Source organism: Erythrolamprus reginae, chromosome 5 (genome assembly GCF_031021105.1).
Source record: "Erythrolamprus reginae isolate rEryReg1 chromosome 5, rEryReg1.hap1, whole genome shotgun sequence".
NCBI classification, from domain to species: Eukaryota; Metazoa; Chordata; class Lepidosauria; order Squamata; family Dipsadidae; genus Erythrolamprus; species Erythrolamprus reginae.
The window spans coordinates 11,841,094-11,862,522 of record NC_091954.1 but is presented as its reverse complement, the minus strand read 5'-3'; the positions used below and the strand labels follow the sequence as shown (position 1 = coordinate 11,862,522).

Genomic DNA, 21,429 nt, shown 5'->3' with positions numbered 1-21,429 from the left:
CACTTTTTTTAACAGAGCCAGGCTATTGCCCCCACAATCCGGGTCCTCATTTTACCCACCTCGGAAGGATGGAAGGCTGAGTCAACCTTGAGCCAGTGAAGAGATCTGAACCGCTGACCTTCAGATCTACAAGTCAGCTTCAGTGGCCTGCAGTACAGCACTCTACCTGCTGCGCCACCCCGGCTCAATCCCAGAAGCAAACCTCAGACACAACCTGCTCCACGTTCAGACCAATTTCTTCTTTTTCATGCTTAGAACAAAGTACAGTTGTGCCTACCTCATAGGTTGTCGACATAGACGGTTTGTAGGCTATGTGGTTGGCCCTTCTCAGTTCTTTAATTGTTTCGGCTGGCATTGATTTGGAGAAGCCCAGCCCACTCCAGGTGTTGGTGGGTGTTCTCACCTCCGTAACAACAGGCTTTTTCAGCATAGCTTTAAGGGGGCAGGAAGCATATTTATAAGCATCAGTATCCTTTCTGGTTTTGTTTTTTTCATAAAGAGCAGCCACAATACTTTAGGCAGTGGATGATCGGGTCCAGAAAATCTTCCACTCTCTGCGTTTACCACTTTCCAAATATTTTAAACATGCTAAGGTCACTTCATATTTCAGTTTACATTTCTGAATAGGCAGCAAGTGAAGATTATACTAATATATGATGTGGCCTTGAGTTCACATGTACAAGCTGCATACATATTCACTCACACACAAAGTACAGTGATACCTTGTCTTACAAACTTAATTGGTTCCGGGACGAGGTTCTTAAGGTGAACAGTTTGTAAGATGAAACAATGTTTCCCATAGGAATCAATGGAAAAGCGATTAATGCGTGCAAGCCCAAAATTCACCCCTTTTGCCAGCCGAACAGCCTGTTTTTGTGCTGCTGGGATTCCCCTGAGGCTCTACTCCATGGGAAACCCCACCTATGGACTTTTGTGTTTTTGCGATTCTGCAGGGGAATCCCAGCAGGGGAATCCCAGCATTGCAAAAATGAGCACTTCGCTGGCAACGGAAGTCCGGAGGTGGGGTTTCCCAGCGAAGGGAGCATCAGTGAAATCCTAGCATCGCAAAAACACCGAAGTCCTTGAAACTCCACCTCTGGACTTCTGTGTTTTTGCGATGCTGCGATTTCACTGAGGCTCCCCTCGCTGGGAAACCCCACCTCTGGACTTCCGTTGCCAGCGAGGTTTGCACTGTTGGGATTCCCCTGCAGCATCACAAAAACACGGAAGTCCGGAGGTGGGGTTTCCCAACGAGGGGAGCCTCAGGGGAATCCCAGCAGTGCAAAAACGGATGCTTCGCTGGCAACGGACGTCCGGAGGCGGCGGTGGGTTTGTAAGATGAAAATAGTTTGTAAGAAGAGGCAAAAAAATCTTAAACCCCGGGTTTGTATCTTGAAAAGTTTGTGTGACGAGGGGTTTGTAAGATGAGGTATCACTGTACATTAATTCCTATAGAATAGAATAGAATAGAATAGAATAGAATAGAATTTTATTGGCCAAGTGTGATTGGACACACAAGGATTTTGTCTTGGTGCATATGCTTTCAGTGTACATAAAAGAAAAAGATACATTTGTCAAGAATCATGTGGTACAATTGTGGGCTAGCCAACGATGAAATGCTCTCAAACAGTTTTCTCATTACAATTATAGTATAGTATAGTATATAGTATAGTATAGGACAGTACAGTATAGGACAGTACAATACAGTATATAGTATAGTATAGTATAGTATAGTATAGTATAGTATAGTATAGTATAGTACAGTACAGTACAATATATAGTATAGTGTAGTATAGTATAGTATAGTATAGTATAGTATAGTATAGTACAGTACAGTACAGTACAGTGTATAGTATAGTATAGTATAATATAGTGTATAGTGCATATACTCTTAGTCTACATAAAAGAAAAGATACGTTCGTCAAGAATCAAGAGGTACAACACTTAATGATTGTAAGTATGTAAGTGATGAAGTTTGTAAGCAATAAAAGTAAATTTGGAGGAGAATATAGATCAATATTTTTTATAAAGCCAGAGATTTGTTCTGAAGTTTAAGGAGATGGGAAAAAGAGAAAGCTGAAATCTTCAGAAGTAGAAGAAATATTTTTTCTAAAAAAAGTGGTAAAGCTTTTCAAACGTAGAACGTGGCAAAATGGAGCAGCTGCATTGAAAAAAGGAAAATAAATCAAGGATCTTTTGTGATAGTTTTATTTCTTATCTCAACTCCAAGCAAGAAGTAGAGACCAAGTCCTAAAGCATAGGGGAGAACTATCAAGCAAATATTTGGTGGAAGGATTTTGCTAGCCGAGAAGAGATAAATATAGGGTGAACTCTGTGTTATAAAAATGGAAGAATTGGTGTGTTTAAACCAAAAACAACCACACTCCCTTTTAAAAACAACGAAGTACTGCATTTTTGGAGTAAAAGACACACCTTTTCCCCCTGAAAGAGGGTAAAGATTTGGGTGCATCTTATACTCCAAATGTAGCTTTTCAAAACTTTTTTTCCAACCCTAATGAGGTGCTAATGCTCTTTCCTGCTTGCAAGCTTGCTTTCATTGCCTCTCCAAAGTTTTTTTTTCAGCCCTAAGTCTTTGCAGGCTTTTTTCATTGCTATTCCCTCTGAAAAATGTTTTTTCAGTCCTAACAAGGTACTAACGATCTTCCCGGTTTGCAGGGTATTTTCATTCCTACTCCTTCCGAAAAAGGGGTTTTTTAAAGCCCTTTGCAGGCATGTTTTCATTGCTACTACCTCTGAAAAAGTTTTTTTCAGCCCTAACCAGGGGATAAAATGATGTGCTGAAGCTGACTAGACTAAGAATGCTAGCCAGATGAATACCTTTTTCATGTATGCTGATTAGTGTTATTCTTCCTTTCCTTCCAGTAATGGGCAGCCAAAATTTTTACTGCCACATTGTGGGTGTGGCTTATTTTGTGGATGTGGCTTAATGGTCATGTGACTGGAGTGGCTTGAAGGATCATCATCGTTAAGTCCTCGACTTACTACCTTACCAGTGTCGCTCGCTAGGGTGACGATTTGCTTCGCGTTTCCCACGCTCTCCTTCCTGGGTCGCCATCCCGCCTCAGGCTGGGTAGCTAGGCGAACGGGTGCTGCCAGAAGCATAGATGCTGCCAGCGCCACTTCCACCCACATCTTCTGCTTGCACCTCAGACTGGAGGTGGCCACGTGAGGCTGGAGGGGAGCCGGGCAGGAGAGAGGGAAGCTCGCCCGAGGCCAGGAAGGAGTAAAGAGGAAAAAAGCAAGGAGTGTAGACACAGCAGCAGGGAAAAGGAGAGCTGAGACAAGACCAGTAATCCAGGAAGTGACAGCCACCGATCAGCTGGAACTGCGCACGCATCTTCATTTCCATCGATGGAACTGTGTTCCACCCCATCCTGCCTGTTGCTCACCCCTGTTCCCTTCCCTCCCTTCCTTTTTTCCCTCCCACCTCTTCCTCCCTCCAGTCTTCTGCTAATCAGTTCTACATGTTATGAGTAACTTCCTTTCCTTTCCTTTCCTTTCCTTAGAAACATAGAAGACTGACCGCAGAAAAAGACCTCATGGTCCATCTAGTCTGCCCTTATACTATTTTCTGTATTTTATCTTAGGATAGATATATGTTTATCCCAGGCATGTTTAAATTCAGTTACTGTGGATTTACCAACCACGTCTGCTGGAAGTTTGTTCCAAGCATCTACTACTCTTTCAGTAAAATAATATTTTCTCACGTTGCTTTTGATCTTTCCCCCAACTAACTTCAGATTGTGTCCCCTTGTTCTTGTGTTCACTTTCCTATTAAAAACACTTCCCTCCTGGACCTTATTTAACCCTTTAACATATTTAAATGTTTCGATCATGTCCCCCCTTTTCCTTCTGTCCTCCAGACTATACAGATTGAGTTCATGAAGTCTTTCCTGATAGAAAGACTTAATGAACTCAATCTGTATAGCCCTTCCCTTCCCCTTCCCCTTCCCCTTCTATTCTAAATAATCCTGTAACAGGCAGGGCAAATGTTCTGATCACCACCCCATAAAAAGGGCCTCATAGTCAGGAAGATTAAAAAAAGGATCCTGTTTGCTCAGAAAAATGTAACTCCAGGAGCCTTTCAAGGGGAGGAAAAGAAACAAAGACCAGCTGGATTGCAAAACATGTTGTCTAAGCTACAGTTTCTCCACTGGAACAATGACAGAGCCCAAACCGAGGGCGGAAGGGAGAGGATAGTAGGCGGGAGAGCAAGCAAAGGCTCCTTCACCACACTGCTTACAAACAGATGCACGCTACAAGTCACCGTTGGCCCACATACCTTTGGTTGCCAGTAGCTTCTTCTGTTCGTAGTCAAACGCCTAGAAATGAAACCCAGAGAAGGCTACTTAATCACTGCCCTTGCTAAATGTCAGGCCTACACTCTGCTCCACAAGCCACAAAAGATTTGGGCCAGGATCCATCACATTGGTCTCGGAGGAACCCTTCGCGCCACCCAACAATGTGCCAGCAGTCCAATGAACCTTTGATATACTTAAAACTCCCGTTTAAAAACAGCTAATTAGGGCACGGAAGGAAAACCTGGGAGAATCAGTACAGTGTTCCCTCGATTTTCGCGGGGGATGCGTTCCGAGACCGACCGCGAAAGTCGAAATTCCGCAAAGTAGAGATGCGGAAGTAAATACACAATTTTTGCCTATGGACAGTATCACAAGCCATCCCTTAACACTTTAAACCCCTAAATTACCATTTCCCATTCCATTAACAACAATTTACTCACCGTTATTACTGGTATTCACCATTGAATAAGACACTTAGTAATCCTGATATTTATAAACATAATTATTTATTAACAATAATTATTTTTTGTTGTTATTTATTTGCAAATATTATTAGTTTGGCAATGATGTATGACGTAATTGGGCGGGAAAAACCGTGGTATAGAAAAAAACCTGGAAGTATTTTTTAATTAATATTTTTTGAAAAACCGTGGTATAGGCTATTCGCGAAGTTCGAACCTGCGAAAATCGAGGGAACACTGTAATCCATTTCAACATATTGGGAATCTTCAGAATGGCAGCATCACTAGAAGTCCAAAACATACTCCCTGATGCTGATTGCATTAGGATAAATACAATTAGTATTTGGACAGAGAGTCTCTACTCACAGTCACTCACACCCTTATCACCTCGAGATTCGACTACTGCAATGCTCTCTACATGGAGCTACCTTTGAAGCGTGTTCAGAAACTACAAATCATGCAAAATGCAGCCGCGTGAGCAGTCATCGGCCTTCCTAGGCGTGCCCATGTTTCTCCAGCACTCCGCAGACTGCATTGGATGTCAATTGGTTTCTGGATGCAGTTCAAAGTGTTGGTTATGACCTACATGGCATTGGGCCAGATTACTTGCAAGACCAACTTCTTCCGCATGAGTCCCAGCAACCAGTAAGGTCCCACAGAGTCGGCCTTCTCCAGGTCCCGTCAACTAGATAATGTCGCTTGGCGGGGCCTGGGGGAAGAGCCTTCTCTGTGGGGGCTCCTGATCTCTAGAATTAGCTCCCCCAGGAGATTCGTACTGCCCCCACCCTCCTCGCCTTCCATAAGACTTATCTATGCTACCAGGCTTGGGGTGATTAGACTCTAGCCCTGGCTGTTGAATGTCATATATAGTTGTTGTCTGAGTGGGTATGATTGGTTTTTTAATAAAATTGGGGATTCTAGATTAGTATACAGTGGTACCTCGACATGCGAGTTTAATTCGTTCCAGACCCGAGCTCGTAAGTCGATCAACTCGCATCTTGAACGAATGCCTTTAGACTTTGTTTTTCGCGCCGAGATAACTGGAAGCCACCTAGTGGAAGCTCGGCTCGTATCCCGAATTTGAGCTCGGGTGTCGAACAGAAATTTCGCTCACGTCGCGGCTCGTAACTTGGAATACTCGCATGTGGAGCAGCTCGTATCTAGAGGTACTACTGTATTTAGTTTTAAATTAATTGGATTTAGGCTATTATATTGTATAGCTTTCTTTTTTAATTAATTAATTAATTAATTAATTAATTAATTAAAGCAGAGACTGCTATATCAACAGAAGGGAGTATTTGTAGGTCTGAGGGTCTTGGTGGGGTCTCTGAATTTGATTGTTTTCTTGAAAACATTTCATGACTCAATTGGGTAACATCATCAGTACTAGTAGGGTGCGGGGTTTACTCTCAGCAATCAACGTCCAGATAAGCAGGGATTGGCACCAGGATTAATACCGGACCAACAATCAAGCAGTAAATAACAGCCCAAATCAAGGAATTGCCAAGAACATCACACCAACACTGGCAAGGCAAACCAACTGTCCATAAACAGAGATCAAACCCCACATCCTTCTAGTGCAATACTAATGATAGCAATAGCACTTCTTAAGACTCATATACTGCTTCACAGTGCTTTTACAGAAACATAGAAGACTGACGGCAGAAAAAGACCTCATGGTCCATCTAGTCTGCCCTTATACTATTTCCTGTATTTTATCTTAGGATGGATCTATGTTTATCCCAGGCATGTTTAAATTCAGTTACTGTGGATTTACCAACCACGTCTGCTGGAAGTTTGTTCCAAGGACCTACTACTCTTTCAGTGAAATAATATTTTCTCACGTTGCTTTTGATCTTTCCCCCAACTAACTTCAGATTGTGTCCCCTTGTTCTTGTGTTCACTTTCCTATTAAAAACACTTCCCTCCTGAACCTTATTTAACCCTTTAACATATTTAAATGTTTCGATCATGTCCCCCCTTTTCCTTCTGTCCTCCAGACTATACAGATTGAGTTCATTAAGTCTTTCCTGATACGTTTTATGCTTAAGACCTTCCACCATTCTTGTAGCCCGTCTTTGGACCCGTTCAATTTTGTCAATATCTTTTTGTAGGTGAGGTCTCCAGAACTGAACACAGTATTCCAAATGTGGTCTCACCAGTGCTCTAAGACCTCTCTAAGCAGTTTAAAGTCAGTTATTGCCCTCCCCCCTCCAAACAATCTAAATCCTCGTTTTACCAGCCTCAGAAGGATGGAAGGCTGAGTCAACTTTGAGCCTGGAGAGACTCAAACTGCCAAACTGCAGGCAACCGGCAGTCAACAGAAATAGCCTGCAGTACTACACCTTAACCACTGCGCCTCCATGGCTCATGGTACTATCTAGCTGAGTTATGAAATAGCTACAAGAAAAAAAGCTCAAGCACAACTGCGCCACCTTGCTTCAGAGAGCGAAAACTCATCCTTGGAGGAATCAATACCTGCATGTCCACATACGTCGACTGGGGGCCCAGGTGTGCTCTTTCGGAGTTCTGCTGTGCTGCAGCCGCCCTCTCTGCTGCCCTTTCGCTTCCAGGTGCCTTTTTATCAGCCATGGTGGTCTCTGATGCACTCAGCTCAGAATCCGAAAGCAATCTCTCCCCCGCGCTACAAAAAAAGAAAGACACTCTTTTTTAAAAAGGAGAGATGGAATTTATGACTTACGCTGTGGATAATTAGACAGGATGGACCAGAGGTCTTCAAACTTGGCAAGTTCAAGACTTGTGGACTTCAACTCCCAGAATTCTCCATCCGGCTGGAGAATTCTGGGAGTTGAAGTCCACAAATGCCTGGAGAAGTCCATCATGGTTGGAGTATTCTGGGAATTGAAGTCCACCACAAGTCTTAAAGTTGTCAAGTTTGAAGACCCCAGAAACAAGGGAGTCGTGGTGGAACTTGAGAGAAAGAGGTAAATTTATAACTGTGCTTATAAATAAAATGGTGCTTATGAATAATTTTTTTTAAAAAAATGATGGGAAAGAAAACTTTTACAAGTGGCTAGAATTTAGAAGACATAATACAAACAAGTTAAAAAAACAGGGAAAATGTGTTAATATGTGATTAACAAATGTAATGAAAATAGTAAATACTATTTATAGTAAATAGATGTAGGAGACAGAAGTATGCATATGTGTGTGTACGTTTACATGTAAAACTAGAAAAGAACTGTATGAATAACAGTTCAACTGGGAGAGAGAGGTATGTTATGGCAGTCTTGCAGTTTGTATTATAGAATGTAAGTACAATATTTCAACAAACAATAACTATATTGTAAAATGATAGATCATGTACTGCCTTATATGTCTGCTTTTTAATGTTTGTATAATAATTTTTTTTTTTAAGAAACATCTCCACCCTTTGCACAACGTTATTTTTTATAAAACATGACGTACTGTAAATGAGAATTTTTGGTGCCTTGCAGTAACTCCACCGTCTGCCTCTTTGTGCAAGATTGCTTCGAGGTGCTCATCATCTGCTTGAGGTCATTGGCATTGGCGGAATGTGAAGGACTCCTGGGCATGCCCACTTCTACAAAAGCATCATTGCAACCTACAAAGAACCAAGAGTGACCGATTAATAAAGGCGGACTCCCAATGCTGATGGTGTGTGAGTTAAGAGGTCTTCTGAAATGGAGGTGTAAAATTTGGAGAAAGCCGTCGTAAACTTTCCATTTCACTAAAAGAGCAATTTAGTGAGTCTTCCGAGAAGGGCAGCATACAAATCTAATTAATAATTGTAATAATAATAATAATAATAATAATAATAATAATAATAATAATAATAGTAATAATAATAATAATATCAGCTGCTGCAAAAAGATCGCACAGACTGACTACAAGCATAGACATGATGCTGTGGCACAGATGATCCACTGGAATTTCTGCCAGAACTACCATTTACCAGTGGCAAAGAACTGGTGGGATCATAAGCCCGAAAAAATGGTCGAAAATGAGCAAGCAAAACTACTGTGGGACTTCCGACTTCAGACTGACCGAATTCTGAAGCATAACACACTAGACATCCTGATTGTGGAGAAAAAGAAAGTATGGATCATCGACATCGCAATCCCAGGGGACAGCAGAATTGAGGAGAAACATCTAGAGAAATTAGTGGAATACAAAGATCCGAGTCTGCGGAGAGGGGTGGCATATAAATCCAATTAATCTAATCTAATCTAAAAATCGAGCTGCAACGTCTCTGGCATAAGCTAGTGAAAGTGGTCCCAGTGGTACTTGCCATGCTGGGCGCAGTGCCAAAGGATCTCAGCGGACATTTGAAAACCATTGGCATTGACAAAATCTCCATCTGTCAATTGCAAAAGGCCGCTTCACTGGGATCGGCAAACATAATTCGCCGCTATATCACGCAGTCCTAGGTGCTTGGGAAGTGCCCGACTGGTGATGAAATACGAAATCCAGCACAGTGATCTCGTTTGCTGAGTTGTACTGACATAATAATAATAATAATAATAATAATAATAATAATAATAATAATAATAATAACAACAACAACAACAACAATCAATAATAATAATAATAATAATAATAATAATAATAATAATAATAATAATAATAATAATAATAATAATAATTGTTATGGCTAAAAGGGCTTGAGGTTCTTTTTAGCTAGTCTGGGTCATTTCGTAACCGACTGCTCACTGCCTTCTTTATATCTTAAGATCCAGAAGTTTCCTAAGGACTGAAATGTCTAATGTTATTTACAGGTTATTAGAGTTGGAAGAGACATCAAGTCCAACCTTCCGGTCAAGCAGGAGTCCCTCCACCATTTCGGACAAATGGCAGTCAAATCTCCTTTTGAAAATCTCAAGTTTCTACTCCTAACCCCAGAACCTTTAACCTTAGACAATCTACAATTGATCTCTCCTCCTTTCTAAGAGGTCTGTAAGGGGCGTGCATAAGCGCACCATTGTGCATACCGTCCCTGTCCTATTGTCTACTTTTTATCATTACTTATCTAATGTTTAATTTGTACAAATTATCACCCTATAATTGTTTGACAAATAAGTAAATAAATAAAATAAATAAATAAAGTGCTGGAGCGCTCACAACCTCCGCAGGCAAGCTGTTCCACTGGATGACAGCTCTTACCGTCAGAAAATTTCTCCTTATTTCCTGGTTGGAATCTCTTCTTGGTGAGCTTCCATCTATTATTCCTTGTCTGGCCTTCTGGAGCTGTGGAAAAGCTGACCCCCTCTTCCCCATGGCAGCCCCTCAAGTACTGCTATCATGTCTCCCCTAGTCCTTCTGTTTGCTAGACTAACCATGCCCAGTTCCTGCAAACGCTCTTTGTATGTTTTAGTTTCCAGTCCCCTAATCATCCTGATTGCTCTCCTCTGCAATTTCACTAGAGTTTCAATGTCTCTTTACATGGTGACCAAATATTTATTAACACAGGAACAGACGAAGAATCAGATATATTTTAAAAACATGTGTTGAGTCACATGTATATTTGGAAAAGTATTAAAATGCATGGGTCACAATTTTTGCTATGAAAGACTACCTCTATTATTTATAAATGGGATTAACAAAAATAAAATGTATACCTCTGTATATAACTTCCCTTTCCAGCTCAGTTCAAAGAGAAGACATTGTAGGCTGTTCCCACGAACCTCAACATTCCAAAATGTTTGCTTTTCAATGAAAAGAAATTTAAAACTTCTGTTCCCTAATTTCCTCTAATCTTGAATTTTTCACTGCTCTGCATTTGAGAAGTTAGATTAGAACGAAGCGTCCTTGAAGAATGAAGCACTTTTAAACCCAAATATCATAACTGTATTAGCCCATTATGGCTTGTTATTCTGAACCAAACCACACATAAATTGTTTTGGACCATGCCCTCCAAAATAGATATTTTAGGAATGTTTGGATCATTTGATCTTGAGCAAACTTTTAACCGAAATGCACAAGCTTCCCTGCCTTATGGTTTGGGGCACATTTTTTTTATTCTTAGAACAGAAATGCTCAGTTGATCTTTCCATCACCCTTCTTAACACGACCCCTTTAGCCCAAGAGGTTGTACTGTCCTCCTATAGCAGGGGTCCTCAAACTTGGCAACTTTAAGACTTGTGGACTTCAACTCCCAGAAATCCTGAGCCAATATCTATGGCACAGATCTTCAAACTTGGCAACTTTGAGCCTTGTGGACTTCAACTCCCAGAATTCTCCAGCCAGAATTCTGGGAGTTGAATTCCACAAGTCTTAAGAGTTGCCAAGTTTGAAGACCTCTGTCCTACAGTGTGGGGAAGGTGATGCAGCATCAGAGCACACCACGGTAGTTTTGGTTATACCTTCGCCAGAGTTTGTCTTGGCCGTCACTTGTTCAGAGGCATTGTGGCTACCAATCGTCCGAGAAGGTTCGTTGTGGTTTGCGCTTAATACATTTTCACCAAGAGCTGTGGCAGAGAATGCAGGATACTTCATAGCTGAGGTCTGGAATGGTATATTGAACAGTAGGTTTAATGATCTTAGACTTTGAAAAAAGAAAATCCATTAATGACCTTCCTTAATGACTTCATATCTCTTTTTCCATTCTGTCTGTCTGTCTGTCTGTCTGTCTGTCTCTCTCTCTCTCTCTCTCTCTCTATCTATCTATCTATATCTATCATCTATCTATATCTATCATCTATCTATCATCTATCTATCTATCTATCTATCTATCTATCTATCTATCTATATCTATCATCTATCTATATCTATCATCTATCTATCATCTATCTATCTATCTATCTATCTATCTATCTATCTATCTATCTATCTCTATCTATCTCTCTCTCTCTCTCTATCTATCTATCGTCTGTCTCTATTTATCTATCATCTACCTACCTACCTCTCTCTCTCTCTCTCTCTCTCTCTCTCTCTCTCTCTCTCTATCTATCTATCTATAAATCTATCATCTACCTATGAGGTGATCTAATAATTTTACTCCCATCTCACCTGTCTCTGAATACCTAGAATCACTTTTTTTTAAAAGGTGCTAGAATGCGGCATTTCACATTTTCTCACAGAATCGAACCATCGGTATTAAACATATACACATTGGAAACTCATCAAGCGGGGGGCATTTCTGCTTGATTTCTATGACCCCCACTCGCACATCGATTGTGCCTCTGGGAGTTTTACAGGAACTATTGAGAATCTCGCCCACTGACTTGGCAACCAAGCCATGCCCAAGATTGTTATCTAGACAGGGACAGATGAGTTGAAATGACTCTTGGAAAATGGTTTTTTTTTAAGTAAAAAGTTGAGGTTTCGGGTTACTACTTTGTTCTACTACACCAAAAGGAATCGGAAGTCAATGCTTTTCTTTCTCCCTTCTACCCTACACTTTCCTCTGTTCTCCTTCCCTTCTTATTTTCCCATTATTATGTGAACAATAATCTTTAATAGAAGGGGTGTGTTTAGATAAGATTTGAGCACAACATCCCTTGGCCTCCTGGCTGCCTCTGAGTAGGATTGCTTTCCTAGGTTTACGTAATGTCAAACCATCTACTCAAAACTATGGTTAGGGTTTTAGATATGGGTCTTGTAGGCGTCATTGAATCATTCATAGTGTTGGCGTCAGCTTTGGCTCTGTTGAAAGATGAAATTTCAGGACCCCAACCGTTAATTATGGCTGGAAACCGTGGAAGTGATGTGCCGGTGCCTGGAGGCTGTTGCGGCCTGGATGGGTGTCAACAAACTCAAACTCAACCCAGACAAGACGGAGTGGCTGTGGGTCTTGCCTCCCAAGGACAATTCCATCTGTCTGTCCATTACCCTGGGGGGAGAATCATTGACCCCCTCAGAGAGGGTTTGCAACTTGGGCGTCCTCCTCGATCCACAGCTTACATTAGAGAAACATCTTTCAGCTGTGGTGAGGGGGCGTTTGCCCAGGTCCGCCTGGTGCATCAGTTGCGACCCTATCTGGACCGGGATTCACTGCTCACAGTCACTCATGCCCTCATCACCTCGAGGCTCGACTACTATAACGCTCTCTACATGGGGCTACCTTTGAAAAGTGTTCGGAAACTTCAGATCGTGCAGAATGCAGCTGCGAGAGCAATCATGGGCTTCCCTAAATTTGCCCATGTCACACCAACATTCCGCAGTCTGCATTGGTTGCCGATCAGTTTCTGGTCACAATTCAAAGTGTTGGTTATGACCTATAAAGCCCTTCATGGCACCGGACCAGATTATCTTAGGGACCGCCTTCTGCTGCACGAATCCCAGCAGCCAGTTATGTCCCACAGAGTGGGTCTTCTCCGGGTCCCGTCAACTAAACAATGCCACTTGGTGGGACCCAGGGGAAGAGCCTTCTCTGTGGCGGCCCCAGCCCTCTGGAACCAACTCCCCCCAGAGATTAGAATTGCCCTACCCTCCTTGCCTTTCGCAAGCTACTTAAAACCCACCTCTGCCACCAGGCATGGGGGAATTAAGACTTCTTTTCCCCCTAGGCCGTTACAACTGTATACATGGTATGTTTGTATGTATGTTTGGTTTTTATATATTAAGGGGTTTTAATTTGCTTTTAGTATTGGATTTTATTGTATATTGTTCATGATTGTTGTTAGCAGCCCCAAGTTTTCGGAGAGGGGCGGCATATAAATCCAATAAAACTTGAAACTAAACTTTCTACAACTTTCTATTATGTTGTAAGAAAGTTACAATAATAAAATGACTTAATCGTTTTCAGAAGCCAGAATTTTTAAGTTAAACCTCATGACCTCTAACAAAAACATATCTTGGTTAAAAGTAACTTCCTAGAAAAAGTAGCAGTAGCTATTCTTGTGGGGTTGCCAAGTAAAGTGCACTAATATTTAAACTCAATTCAAAATAAGCTCTATTTTCCCAGGTTGCTTTCATTTGAGCTGTGGTGGCGCAGTGGTGAGAATGCAGTATTGCAAGCTAACTCTGCTTGCTGCCAGGAGTGCGATCCTGACTGGCTCAAGGATCACTTGGCCTTCCATCCCTCCAAGGTCAGTAAAAGGAGAACCCAGATTGTTGGGGGCAATAGGCTGACTTTGTAAACTGCTTAGAGATGGCTGTAAACAGGACTATGAAGCAGTATATACCATAAGTGCTATTGCTATTACACAGAATGTGCATGAAAAGACAATTCTACTTAGTTAGTTGGAATTTAGTTTCTCATAAATATGCTAGAGTTATACCCTGAGGTCAACACTCCATGGTCTGCATTGGCTGCCAATCAGTTTCCGGTCACAATTCAAAGTGTTGGTTATGACCTTTAAAGCCCATCATGGCATTGGACCAGAGTACCTCCGGAACCGCTTACTACCGCACGAATCCCAGCGGCCGATAAGGTTCCACACAGTTGGCCTTCTCCGGGTCCCGTTGACTAAACAATGTCATTTGGCGGGCCCCAGGGGAAGAGCCTTCTCTGTGGCGGCCCTGGCCCTCTGGAATCAACTCCCCCCGGAGATTAGAACTGCCCCCACCCTCCTTGTCTTTGGTAAATTACTCAACACTCACTTATATCGCCAGGCATGGGGGAGTTGAGACACCTTTTCCCCCAGGCTCTTTATATTTTGTTTCATGTTTGGTATGAATGTACTGTTTGGTTTTTAAATATATGATAGGGTTTTATATGCTTCTTTTAATATTAGATTTGTTTTGTTATAATATTGTTTTTATTGTTGTGAGCTGCCCCGAGTCTTCGGAGAGGGGCGGCATACAAATCTAATAAATAATAATAATAATGATAATAATAATGATGATGATGATGATAATAATAATAATAATAATGAGGATAATAATGATAATAATAATAATAATAATAATAATAATAATAATAATAATAATAATAATAATCTGTTTACCTTCACATGACCATTTAACGATGAGGTTGGGTTTTTCTTGTTCTCCACTTGCATGCCATTCACGTGAATATCAACAGGAGTTAAACCGGGTGGGGGAGACGGCGTGCTTTGACTATAGTTGGGCACTCCCGACAACAAGATACTGGTTAATGTGGCTTGTGCAGTAGGTGGCATCATCAGGTGAGGGATAGCAGAGAAACCTGGAAGAAAATGTCAGAGGTTCTACCTCGTTTCTGCTGAGGTTGTAAGATGTCTAAGAAGATCGAGAGAGCCGTCAACTTACAACCACCATTGAGAACGTCTATCACTAAGTGAGGTAGTCGTTATGTGAGTCACACCTGATTTTACAACCACTTTTGCTGCAGTGAAGTGAATCCCTTAGTCCAGGGGTCAGAAGCCTTAAACACTCAAAGACCCACAAAAGTCCTAACCAGAAGTCTCCTGGTCAATTCTGGAGCCAACTGGAAGTCCACTTCCCTCTTCCCTGTCCCCTAGAGTCTCTGCCTAGTATGGCGTCCTTTTACTTCTGCCAACCGGAAGTCTGGTTCCCCCACCATAGAGTCTTCTCCTAGCATGGCATCCTTTCACTTCTGCTGACTGGAAGTCCGGTTCCCCCACCATAGAGTCTCCTCTATGGTCTTTACTTTACTTTACTCCTCTGTGGTCTTTACTTCTGCCGACCAGAAGTCTAGTTCCCCCACCATAGCTTCTTTGCTAGCGTGGCATCCTTTCACTTCTACTGACCGGAAGTCCAATTCCCCCACCATAGTGTCTCCTCCTAGGATGACATCTTTTTACTTCTGCTGACCGGAAGTCTGGTTCCCCCATCATAGAGTCTCCACCTAGTATGGCATCCTTTCACTTCTGCTGACTGGAAGTCTGGTTCCCCCATCATAGAGTCTCCACCTAGCATGGCATCCTTTTACTTCTGCCAACCGGATGTTCGTTCCCCCCATCATAGAGTTTCCTCCTAGCGTGGCACCCTTTTTCCTCTACCTGTTCTAACTAAAAGCCCTATCGACTGTCAAACTGACTAGCAACAGGGAGCCACACCAGAGGGAAGAAAGAGTCACATGCGACTCTGGAGCCATGGGTTGCTGACCCCTGACTTAGTCATAATGCAAATCTATCTTTTCCCACTGACTTTGGTAAACTGGCTGGGCCACCTTGTGACGTTGGGACTCTGCAACCATTATAAATACAAGCCAGTTGCCAAACATTTGAATTTTAATCACCTGATTATGGGAGATGATGCAGAAGCTCATAAATTTTGGACTTGCTTTGCAAGGAGGAAGCCAGTATGGTTGCAATAGTTTTGTCAGTGTTCAGCTGGGGTTTTGGGGTTAATAATGTGTGCTTTTTAAAATGGTTTTTCTCTGGTTTTGCAAGGTCTCTGTTTAATGTTTTCTTTGGAATTTCGTATTTTAATTTTTGATTACAATACCATTGAGGGTCAGTATGAGGGACCAGTTGTAAAATCACCTTTTTTTCAGCATCAACAAGTAGTTGTAAGGTGAGGATTGCCTGTAGTTGGTTTGCAATTCAGCAGAGCAGGATTGCATAGATAAGGATCTGAGTAGCCCAGGGCTGCCTTTAACTCCCTCTAGGATAGATTTTCTTTCACAAGGCCCTTGAAATGCCAAGGACTAAACTAGGGTCTTCTGGAGGCAAAGCACAAACCACAAAGAAATGAGCATGCACACTCTATATGCCCATCTGGAAGTCCCAAGGACACTGATGACCCCATCTTACAATGATGGCTTCTTGAAATAGTGGCATCATATTAATCTCCTGTTCTGCATTCTTAGGGCGAATGCTAGCTTGCTCTTGGGGAAAAAGAAAGGGACCTTGAAGGTCTTCTAGTCCAACCCCCTGCTTAGGCAGGAAATCCTACACCACTTCAGACATAAGGTTATCGAACATCTTCTTAAAAACCTCCAGTGTTGGAGCATTCACAACTTCTGGAGGCAAGCTGTTCCACGGATTAATTGTTCTAACTCAGGGAATTTCTCCTTAGTTCTAACTTACTTCTCTCCTTGTTTAATTTCCACCCATTGCTTCTTTTCCTACCCTCAAGTGCTTTGGAGAATAGCTTGACTCCCTCTTCTTTGTGGCAACCCCTGAGATATCGGAACACTGCTATCATGTCTCCCCTGGTCCTTCTTTTCATTAAACAAGATAGTTCCTGTAGCCATTCTTCATATGTTTTAGCCTCCAGTCCCCTGGTCCTCTTTGTTGCTCTTATCTGCACTCTTTCTAGAGTCTCAACATCCTTTTTACATCGTGGAGACCAAAACTGAATGCAGTATTTCCAAGGGTGGCCTTACTCTTGCTCTATTTAACTCACCTTGCTCTATTTAAAATGTCTTCAATTTAAACCCTTTAAAATGTCTTCAGTACCAACCTGTAGTGCCTGGATTAGCAATGGAGGAAGCCCAGAAAGTTGAACTTGGTGTGTTTGAACTTGGACTCTGCAAAGGACTAACTGAACTATTGAGAGCATTTAGGAGAGAGTTAGGAGGTGTGGAGGTGTTGACAGATAAAGTGGTTGGACCCAAAAGACCTATCAAAAAAGGAAATAAAAGAGATTTTACTATCCCTGCAGATGCAAAACCAATGATTTTAAAGACCAATGCAAAACTGAATGAGCAATTTTAGCCTTCTGTTGGAGGATGAAAACACTCAAGGAAGATCCACTCTAGGTGGGCAAGATGTGGCTCCTAACAAAAAATGGGATTTGTCTATGGAGATTCTTAGTCATCCAGACCATGCTTGTCCCAAAGGTGGTTTTTCAAGAGGCAACTGGACTTTGATTTTTCCTTGAAGACATTTCACTTCTCATCCAAGAAGCTGCTTCAGTTCTGAACTGAAGAACCTTTTGGGATGAGAAGCAAAATGCCCTCAAGGGAAAACAAAGAAATGTTGTGTAGTGATGGGCGAACCCAACGGTGTTCGGGTTCGGCAGGTTCGGACGAACTTTACTCAAAATTCATCTGAACCCGAACCGAACCTGAACCCGAACCCGAATGGGAAATCCCACCAAGAGATTCCGAGGGCACAGCTTTGACGTCACGTATACCGGCAGGTTGCTAAGGACGCCAAGGTGATCACTTCCTGGATTCCATGAATATCTGGCTGACTGGGTGATGAAGCATAATAATTAGTGATGGGTGAACCCAACGGTGTTTGGGTTCGGCAAGTTCAGATAAACTTTAAGCAAAATTCAACCGAATCTGAACCAAACCCGAACCGGAACGGGGCATCCCTCCCACGAAGAGATTCCGGGGGCAGAGCTTTGACGTCACCGGCAGGTTGCTAAGGATGCTAAGGTGATCACTTCCTGGATGCCATGGAATCCAGGAAATGATCACCTTGGCGTCCTTAGCAACCTGCCAGTGACGTCAAAGCTCCGAACGCCGAATGCGACCCCGAACTTTGCCCGAAGTTTCAAAAAATGTTGTGTTCATGTTCGGCATACCGAACACTGCAAAATTTGTTGTGGACCCGAATTGTGCGGGTTCGGTTCGCCCATCGCTAATCTTGTGACAAGAAATGGGGTTCTCCAAGCCTTCTGTTTTGTTCTTCAAAGAAGTGCAGTCAATAGTCTGAGCCGGGGTGGCGCAGTGGTTAGAGTGCAGCACTGCAGGCTGCTTCAGCTAACTGCAGGTTTAGTTCAACAGTTCAAATCTCCCCGCCAGCTCAAGGTTGACTCAGCCTTCCATCCTTCCCAGGTGGGTAAAACGTGGACCCAGATTGTTGGGGGCAATATGCTGATCCTGTAAACCGCTTAGGGAGGGCTGTAAAAGTACTATGAAGCCCCTGCTACCGCACGAATCCCAGCGACCGATAAGGTCCCACAGTGTTGACCTTCTCCGAGTCCCGTCGACTAAACAATGTCGTCTGGCAGGCCCCAGGGGAAGAGCCTTCTCTGTGGTGGTCCTGGCCCTCTGGAATCAACTCCTCCCTGGAGATTAGAACTGCTCCCACCCTCCTTGCCTTTCGTAAACTGCTCAAGACCCACCTATACCGCCAGGCATGGGGGATTTGAGACATCTTTCCCCCAGGCTCCTTATAATTTATGTTTGGTATGTATGTGTTGTCTGGTTTTAATATGATAGGGTTTTAGTTATTTCTTTTAATATTAGATTTGTGTCACTATAATATTGTTTTTATCATTGCTGTGAGCCGCCCCGAGTCTTCGGAGAGGGGCGGCATACAAATCTAATTATTATTATTATTATTATTATTATTATTATTATTATTATTATTAAGCGGACATTTGAAAACCATCGGAATTGACAAAATCTCTATCTGTCAATTGCAAAAGGCCGCTTTACTGGGATCGGCAAACATAATTCGCCGCTACATCATGCAGTCCTAGGTGCTTGGGAAGCGCCCGAGTGGTGATGAAATACAAAATCCAGCATAGTGATCTCGTTTGCTGTGTTGTACTGACATAATAATAATAATAATAATAATAATAATAATAATAATAATAATAATAATAATAATAATAATAATCTAAATGCTATTGCTAGTGTATCTTGGAAACAGGCCATCAAGGCTTTATAGCCCATGGACACTTAACTCAACTACACTGTGGTAGGATTAAAAAATGTTTACTACCGGTTCTGTGGGTGTGGCTTGATGGGCATGACTTGGCTTGGTGAGTGTGGAAGGGGAAGGATGGTGTAAAATATTCATTCCTTCCCCACTCCAAGTGTAGGTTACTGAAAAATCCCCATTTCTCCTGATCAGCTGGGACTCGGGAGACAGAGAATAGATGGGGATAGGGCCAGTCAGAGGTTGTATTTACCTATTCTGCAAACTACTCAAAATTTCCACTACCGGTTCTCCAGAACTCATCAGAACCTCCTGACCTTAACATCTATTACTACAATTCTTCCTTCATTGCTGACAATCTCCCTACCTCCACAAATCCCTACCTTACATTTCCAAACTCTTTTTCTAATTCTTCCATTGCCCCACATCAGTTAAACAGATGTTTGCTTTCTATTGTTGTATTTCTTATGTACAAGAAAGAAAGAAAACATACACATCAACATAATCTTACATGTCGAAGCTGTTGTTCAGCCAACTTTTAAAAATAAATCCGTAAACAAGGGGTGTGCAACCTTAAATAATAATAATAATAATAATAATAATAATAATAATAATAGTAATAATAATAATAGTAATAATAATAATAATAGTAATAATAATAATAATGATAATAATAATAATAATAATAATAATAATAATAATAATTTATTAGATTTGTATGCCGCCCCTCTCCGAAGACTCGGGGCGGCTCACATCAACGATAAAAACAATATTATACTGGCACAAATCTAATATATAAAAAAAAAAAGTCCAACACTTTAAAGATCTGTGGACTTCAAATCCCAGAATTCCTCAGCCAGACTGGAATTCAATTCTGGGTGTTGAAGTCTACAGGTCAAGACAATTAGAATATATTACAGATATAAAGATAGTTAAAAAAGTGAAATACTTAGGAATTTGGATTACATCCAAAACCATATCCTTAAAAAATGATAATTATATGAAACGTATTGGTGAAATTAAAAAAGTCTTTGGAATATGGAATAATTTGAAATTATCTTTCATAGGGAGAATCTCAACAATTAAGATGAATATATTACCTAAGGTGTTGTTTTTATTTCAGGTATTACTGATGAATCCAGGAGGGAAATTCTTTAAGGATTTAACAACGATAGTTAGGAAATTTATATGGCAAGGAAAGAAAGCGAGAATAAAATTAAGCACATTAGAAGACATAAAAGAAAGAGGAGGATTTGCGTTACCCAATTGGAAGTTGTATTATGAGGCTGCAGCTTTATCTTGGATTAAAGATTGGATAACATTAGAAAATAGAAGAACATTAAATTTGGAAGGCTACGATCTTATGCTCGGCTGGCATGCCTTTATTTAATAGAAACATAGAAAGATAGAAGTCTGACGGCAGAAAAAGACCTCATGGTCCATCTAGTCTGCCCTTATACTATTTTCTGTATTTTATCTTAGGATGGATATATGTTTATCCCAGGCATGTTTAAATTCAGTTACTGTGGATTTATCTACCACGTCTGCTGGAAGTTTGTTCCAAGGATCTACTACTCTTTCAGTAAAATAATATTGTCTCATGTTGCTTTTGATCTTTCCCCCAACTAACTTCAGATTGTGTCCCCTTGTTCTTGTGTTCACTTTCCTAATAAAAACACTTCCCTCCTGGACCTTATTTAACCCTTTAATATATTTAAATGTTTCGATCATGTCCCCCCCTTTTCCTTCTGTCCTCCAGACTATACAGATGGAGTTCATGAAGTCTTTCCTGATACGTTTTATGCTTAAGACCTTCCACCATTCTTGTAGCCCGTCTTTGGACCCGTTCAATTTTGTCAATATCTTTTTGTAGGTGAGGTCTCCAGAACTGAACACAGTATTCCAAATGTGGTCTCACCAGCGCTCTATATAGCGGGATCATAATCTCCCTCTTCCTGCTTGGTATGAGAAGGGAAGTCTACAGGTCTTAAAGTGGCCAAGGTTGGAGACCACTAGCCTTAAACCTTGAAAAAACTCATTCCGAAGCAGTTTGAAAATATTAGGCTGTAAATCATACCAAGTCCAGTTAATCCAAGGCCGGCTGAGGTCAAGATGTCCAAGCCAGGACAAGGAAGGCCAACTGGGCAAGAGATGGGGGAGGGATTGGTTGCTACGGCAATGCCGCTGCTTTCCAGACCCAAGAGGCATTTC

At 41.6% G+C, this 21,429-nt stretch overlaps 1 protein-coding gene across 1 annotated transcript in view; it reads right to left on the bottom strand.

Annotated features, from left to right (window-relative positions):
* Positions 1-21,429, bottom strand: part of BICC1 (BicC family RNA binding protein 1) — a 202,855-nt gene that overhangs the window by 14,583 nt on the left and 166,843 nt on the right. Inside the window, exons 10-17 of the mRNA XM_070752068.1 lie at positions 21,296-21,429; positions 17,060-17,218; positions 14,656-14,855; positions 11,128-11,269; positions 8,213-8,369; positions 7,262-7,427; positions 4,304-4,343; positions 278-432 (exon numbers count right to left, since the gene is read on the bottom strand). The exon at positions 21,296-21,429 is cut by the window's right edge and continues 53 nt beyond it. Of these exons, the coding sequence (XP_070608169.1) occupies positions 278-432; positions 4,304-4,343; positions 7,262-7,427; positions 8,213-8,369; positions 11,128-11,269; positions 14,656-14,855; positions 17,060-17,218; positions 21,296-21,429 (1,153 nt within the window). The remainder of the gene's footprint in view (positions 1-277; positions 433-4,303; positions 4,344-7,261; positions 7,428-8,212; positions 8,370-11,127; positions 11,270-14,655; positions 14,856-17,059; positions 17,219-21,295) is intronic.